This window comes from Balaenoptera ricei, chromosome 3, assembly GCF_028023285.1.
Source record: "Balaenoptera ricei isolate mBalRic1 chromosome 3, mBalRic1.hap2, whole genome shotgun sequence".
NCBI classification, from domain to species: Eukaryota; Metazoa; Chordata; class Mammalia; order Artiodactyla; family Balaenopteridae; genus Balaenoptera; species Balaenoptera ricei.
The window spans coordinates 42,254,751-42,260,750 of record NC_082641.1 but is presented as its reverse complement, the minus strand read 5'-3'; the positions used below and the strand labels follow the sequence as shown (position 1 = coordinate 42,260,750).

The following is a 6,000-nucleotide window of genomic DNA, read 5'->3' as shown; positions in this document are numbered from 1 at the left end:
TTCCCGAGAGTCTCAAGTCTACAACCGACTTATGCAGAGTCCCTCAACTTTTTTTCTTTTCCTTTCACGTCGGTGGGGAGTGGCTTCTTCTGGGGCAATCTAGCGTCTTGATAAAAGGGCCTCTCCTGGGTTACCTCTGGCCGAGCTGGGCTTCTGTATACCCCCAGGGACATCAGGCTGGAGCTGTCCGCCTTCGCTTCACATCCTGAAGGAGGGGCGGGGCCGCCCCCGAGTCACATGCTTGCTTGTTCAGAGTACCCTCTTACACATTCCAACCACCCCTGCCCTGCAGTCTCGAGGCCACAGGGCCTTCAGGAAATCGCTCCGGAGAGGGGCATCGAGTATCTGTGGCTACTACACCTCCCACGTTTCAGCGCGAGCTTTCTACTGGGTGATGGGAGGAGACACTAAGGCTCTCTCGCACTGGTGCACAGTTCGGTTCCGATTTACCCAACTTGGAGACCACGGAGGCACACAGAATTCGGGCGGCAACAGCACCGGCTGATTTTCCACCCTTCCCCCTGCGCCCTTCCGCCCGCGTCGCCCTAGCCCCCGCCCCCTCGTCCCTCCTCACAGGAACCAGCTGCCCGGCAGCTCCCGCGCTTCTCCCCAGCCACCCCCCCGGTGGCCTGCCTTTTATAGGCGCTGCAGCCAATGAGCGCTCTCTTTTCCTTCTGCCCGCCCACCCGGCCAATCGCCGCGCCCCTTGTGTAATCTTCGGCTCCTCGGGTGCTCTCGGCTATTTTCGTTGTTGCTGGCTTTTTCAGGGGCTGTTCGCTCGCAGCCGGAGACGCTGCTTTTTTTTTCCGGGTTCGGAGCCGTTCCGGATGCTCTAGGCTGCCGGATGTCTGATCTCCGGATAACTGAGGCGTTTCTGTACATGGATTATCTGGTAGGTGCGGGGCAGGGGTGGCGTGTCGCCTCTCGGACCCCGATGTGCCCGATGTCCCTCCGCCTGGAGGAACAGCCTTTTTGCTTTCTTTCTTTGGGATGGGATGCCTTTGGGGTTCTTTCTCCCGGAGCAAGCTCTAGAGCTGTGCCGGGACTCGGAGGGGCGGCAGCCGAGACGGCGGGGCCGCAGCTCCGAGGGGGTGGTGGAGCTGACAGGTAAAGGTGCGGCCCGGGCCAGCTGTGCTGTGGGGCGAGGGGCGCGTGGGCGCTCCCGGAGAGATGGGGCCGCGGCGGCTGGGCGTCCCCTGCCCGCGTTCGGGTTCCTTGCTTCCTTCTGCGCTCCCGCAGAGGACTTTTCTTTCCCGGGAAGCAGGAGTTTCCCCCTCTCCCTTTAGCAGAACTCCAGGTACTATTAAAGAGCCATAACCAGAATGGCTTACTAAGTGCCCGGCAGCTCCGGTCATTTGGTTGTTATTAGATCTCTAAAGCTATGACCTCGGTCGCCGCGAGGTTTTAAAAGCACATTACCATAAAGTAGACGGGACTAATCTACATCGCAGCCTGGGTAGAAGGGATTGGGTAGGGGCAGGCATTGCCTCACCGTTCCTAACTTGGATGCACGCCGCTTTTACCCTGTGCACGAATTGGATCCCACCTGTGCTTTTTAGGCCAGGTTTATGCTGAGAAGTTTAGGTGGGAAAAGTGTCAGCACAATGCTGGGACTGAACATTACTTTAAAAAGCACTTGTTTTGTGTGTGTGTGTGTGTAATTATGCAAGCACCATGTATTGTTCCAGAAATTATTTCCCCAGAGCTGCATGTTTGTGTTCACGGGGATCCTCATTGACCCTGGCTGTGTTCGATCCTAAACAATTACCAGGTTTACCTTGTTAGCCGCAACCGCTATTGCAATGCAGAGTTGAAGTAGATGGTTAAAAACATTGACCGTCCTGTCCTCTTGTTGAACCCATGCAGTTGGTTTCTGACTGCAGATTGGCCTGGCAGAGATTTGCCAGTGCCTTCTAGGAATTACACTTAATTCTGTACTAAGAAAGACTGTGAATGCTTTCATAGTCAAGAAACGCTGGACGAGGACTGGTTTTGTAATGTTATTTTGTATTTGGGCTTATTTCCCCTAAAGGTTCCTGGTTTGGTGGTCTTGTGGGGAGGGGTGGTTACTGCAGTTAATGCATGACCTTGTGAATCGAGGGGAGTCAAAAATTCTGAGTTCAAATTCTGTTTTGTTCATTTGTTGATGTCAGTAACTTCCTCTGTCTTTGTGATAAAGGGACATTATCTGCCCATAACGGGAGCCTGTTAAGGGGGTTATCTGATTAGGAGGTTCTTTAAAATACAAAGTGCCATGTAGGTTAAGAGAGTTGTTGGATGTTTCTTAAAGATTATTTTCTGAATCAAATAACTGATTGTTTTGTAGCTTGTCTTATCACATACAGTACCATGGCTTTGTCTTGCAGTCTGCCTGAATTAAAGCCAAAGTTTGTTGAGGATAATTACCTAATTGGAAGGGGCTGCCCTTACCTATATTATTGAAAGCTAATTTTGGATTCTTAAGTAGTTTCTAAAAAGGAACTCAAGTAGTTCTGGTATTTTATTATTTTATTTACTGGGTGAGTTTTAAATTTGCAAATTGCATGGGGAAAAAAAATTGGAAGACTCTGTTTAATTACTCAGGTTAATTTCCTGATGGAGAGTCTTAAGGGTGGGTGGAGGAATGTTTGTGGGCCCTGGATTACCTTAAAAGCAGATTATTTCTTTGTCAGTTTCCTAACAGTTTTGTATCAGAATAAGGTGGATAGGGTTTTCATTGATTTCAGTTTAGGGAAATAATGGTAACTTGCTTATCCTAAATAATTATATGTATCGCCCTGTGTCCAATCTTTATTTGTTGAATTGAATGAATATGAGACAGAAGGGACAATTCTTCTTTCCTCTCCAGCTTCTAAAGTAAGACAAGATAAAATCTGTTTGGATTAGGTGTTTTGGTCTGGGGAATGCAAAATGTATCTTTTACTCTTAACTTTAAGATTATCAAGATATTATTTGTTTAGGCTGGGTGGCCATTTAAATATAAAAAATCTTGGTTTTCCGGTTGATGAGGGAATCTGCTTGGCAGGCCACATACCTTTTTCGCGTTTTCAGGATGGGCTTTAGAGGCCATGTGCACACCTGTCAGGTCTGTAGGTAAAGATTCTGCTGCTGTTCAAAGGGCAGTACCAGCATCTTTCTTTCTGTCTCTCTTCTTACAGGTAGAATTAGTAAGACAATGTGTGGAGCTTTTTGAATAAGGTAGGAGAAAATAGTAAAGTTATAATGAAAAACGTGTCTACCATGTTTTCCTGGAAGGTTGGATAAGATCAACTTCTAGATTCCTTTCGGTTTAATATTCTTTGTGTACCGATTCATGTTGATTGGCCTGGATTTTACCTTTTCCCCCCTTCTGCCATCAAAATAACAGCAATAAAATTTGTTATGCTTTGTGTAATGCTGTTGATGATTACATGAGACAATGGAGGGAAAGTGATTTATAAACAGCATGTTGCTTTTCAGATGTAGAATGTTAATATAATGTGGTTATGTTGCTGATATTATTATACCTCCTGTGGAATGGCTATTACCGTTCAGTGGTAAATAATGGGCTACCTTTTAATTTTTATTTTATTTTGTTTAAGTTTTTTTTTTTTTTGATGTGGACCATTTTTAAAGTCTTTATTGAATTTGTTACAGTATTGCTTCCGTTTTATGTTTTGGTTTTTTGGCCCCAAGGCACGTGGGATCTTAGCTCCCCTACCAGGGATCGAACCCGTACCCCCTGCTTTGGAAGGCGACGTCTTAACCACTGGACCGCCAGGGAAGTCCCTGGACTACCTTTTAATTAGTCTCAGTATATGGAAAGATTTAGAGTGTCATCAGCAAGCAGGAAGTCACAAGACTCTCTTGAGGATAGCTTAATACCTATAAAAATAAAACCATCTTCGGATATTTTCTTTAATCCATTTAACAAATATTTATGGGACCCCTGCTTTGCGCATGACCCTGAAACTCAGAGCTGATGAGCCCCCAGCTGGGATCCCCTTGGCTGTAGGGCTGGCAGGCAGGTGGCTCTACAGGAACCTGTGGCAGGACAGTTGGGTAGACACAGGAGGAAGAGGCTGCCTCTGATGTGCTCCTTGGCTTGCTGGTAGATTTCTCTCTGCTGCTTGGTTTGCTGGTAGGTTTCTCTTTCATGTGTTTTTCTTTGTTTCACTGTGAACTAAAATGCAAAGCTAGGCCTGAAAATGTGACAACTAAATGTGCTTCATTAGTCTTGGATGCTAATTGTCAGATAATGATCATTGCACGTCTGTATTGGGTTTGGGATATAATAAGGCCAGGGTTCTAGTTTTCTTCCTTGTATAGGTTGATGAATCTGGTCTAGTTTCTTGGTCACAGGCTATACCTGTCATTATAAAAATATGTGTCAATGGGGAAGATCAGGTGAGAGAAGGTAGGTGGATCAGCACAAATCCATCACCATTTGCAGGATGCAAACCAAGCAATCAACCAACCAGGAACAGAAACTCTTGATGTACACGGAGCTCTCAGGTTCTACTAAGTTGTAAGTGAGCCCATTCAAAAAGAGGCATGAAGGCACAGTTGTGACTTCATCTGATGTTCTATTGTCTTAAAAGTGTGCTGTTTTTGACCATGAATGACTATGAACATTATAACTTGTATGTTCTGACTATGTACAAAATAATGACATAGGCCACATATTTTTAAATTTTAACTGCAACTGGATTAGTCAGTAACGTAAATATTCTTTTATTAACAAATCATAAGATAAAAATACTGGGAACACAATAAACAGTTCTCTTATCAAAAAAGTTTAAAAAATATCCAGACCATGAAGCAGGAACTGCGATATAAAGCAGTAGTTCTGGTTCTCGACCTTCTATTGTTCCAGACTTGTAGAACGAGTCCCGAGAGAGGACACATGGGGAAGTGACTCCTGCCCTCTGGGAGCTTGCATTCTGAAGGACGCCTAAGCCAGCTGCTTGTAGGCATGCTGGGGGGAGAGGGAATTAAGCATAGGAGTTATGAGGGTAAGATCAGTTAACATTTATTGAGCACTTGCTATGGTGCCAGATAATGTAAGTGCTTTCCACGTGTAATGCATTAAACCAAGGCTCAGAGAGGTTGTGTAATTTCCCCAAGTTCACACAGCTAACAAGTAATAAGCTGGGATTGTGACCCCAGAGCCCTCCCTCTTCACTGCGTTCCTTCCAGCTTGGTGTTAAAGCTGTTGGAATGCAGTTGAAATTTCTACAGTGTATTTCATGTAAATACCTTGCTGCTTCTTGAGTCAAGAAATCAGGTGCCAGGAGCAGGCTGACTGATGTTCCCACGCGCTCAAGGACTTGGCTCTGCTACATGACTGTTAAGGAGAAGCCTGGATAGAAAGAACTGTGTTGTGTCCTGAGCCTCCCGCCCTGTAATGTCCTGACCCTGGGCACTGAGGTGACCTTCACCATCCAGTGTTTCATCAAGTGACCACAAATGGGTTTCCAGGCACCCTGGTACTCCGCCCCCTAGTGTCACTTCAAGGGCACCTTCAGGGCCACAAGCCCCAGTCATCTTTTGAAGACTCAAAAGTCCCTGAGACTCAGAATCTATTTGGCAGTTTATTTGAAGTCTGCTCTGCTCCTTCACCAAGTGCTGATGGGAAGTGGGTCTGTGCCCAGCAGACACTAGGCCCCAACTAGCCTTTTGCTTACGGATTTCAGTTGGGCAAAGTCTCCTGATGACATGAATTCTAAAGCGTTTGTTTTTGAGGTAGACTAGAAGGAAGAAAAGATTTTTAGGGAATGTCTGGCAACTGCGTTTTGGTTAACAAATGCTGATACTTCTCACAAATTGAGTTAATGATGGGCTTTTGTTTTGGAGCCTGCAGTCCCTCAGTTATGCTGTGCTCTGCCCAGGCCTCTCCCTAAATCCTTCTGGTGTTTGGTTGAATCTGAGAAGCCCAGTTCTTGTTGACCCTCACTTCTGAGTATCAGCAAAGAGTTTGAGCACATTTACTTTTGGCAGGGCTGGCTTCGTGGGCATGTG

At 46.0% G+C, this 6,000-nt stretch overlaps 1 protein-coding gene across 5 annotated transcripts in view; it reads left to right on the top strand.

Annotated features, from left to right (window-relative positions):
* The first annotated feature begins 762 nt into the window (after window positions 1–762).
* Window positions 763–6,000, top strand: part of ARL15 (ADP ribosylation factor like GTPase 15) — a 494,867-nt gene continuing 489,629 nt past the window's right edge. For all 5 annotated transcript variants that reach the window (XR_009502620.1, XR_009502619.1, XM_059919287.1 and 2 more), the window contains exon 1: window positions 763–892. Coding sequence is in view for 3 of the 5 variants with exons in the window: in XM_059919287.1 (XP_059775270.1) it covers window positions 845–892 (48 nt within the window). In the remaining 2 variants the exon portion in view is untranslated. The remainder of the gene's footprint in view (window positions 893–6,000) is intronic.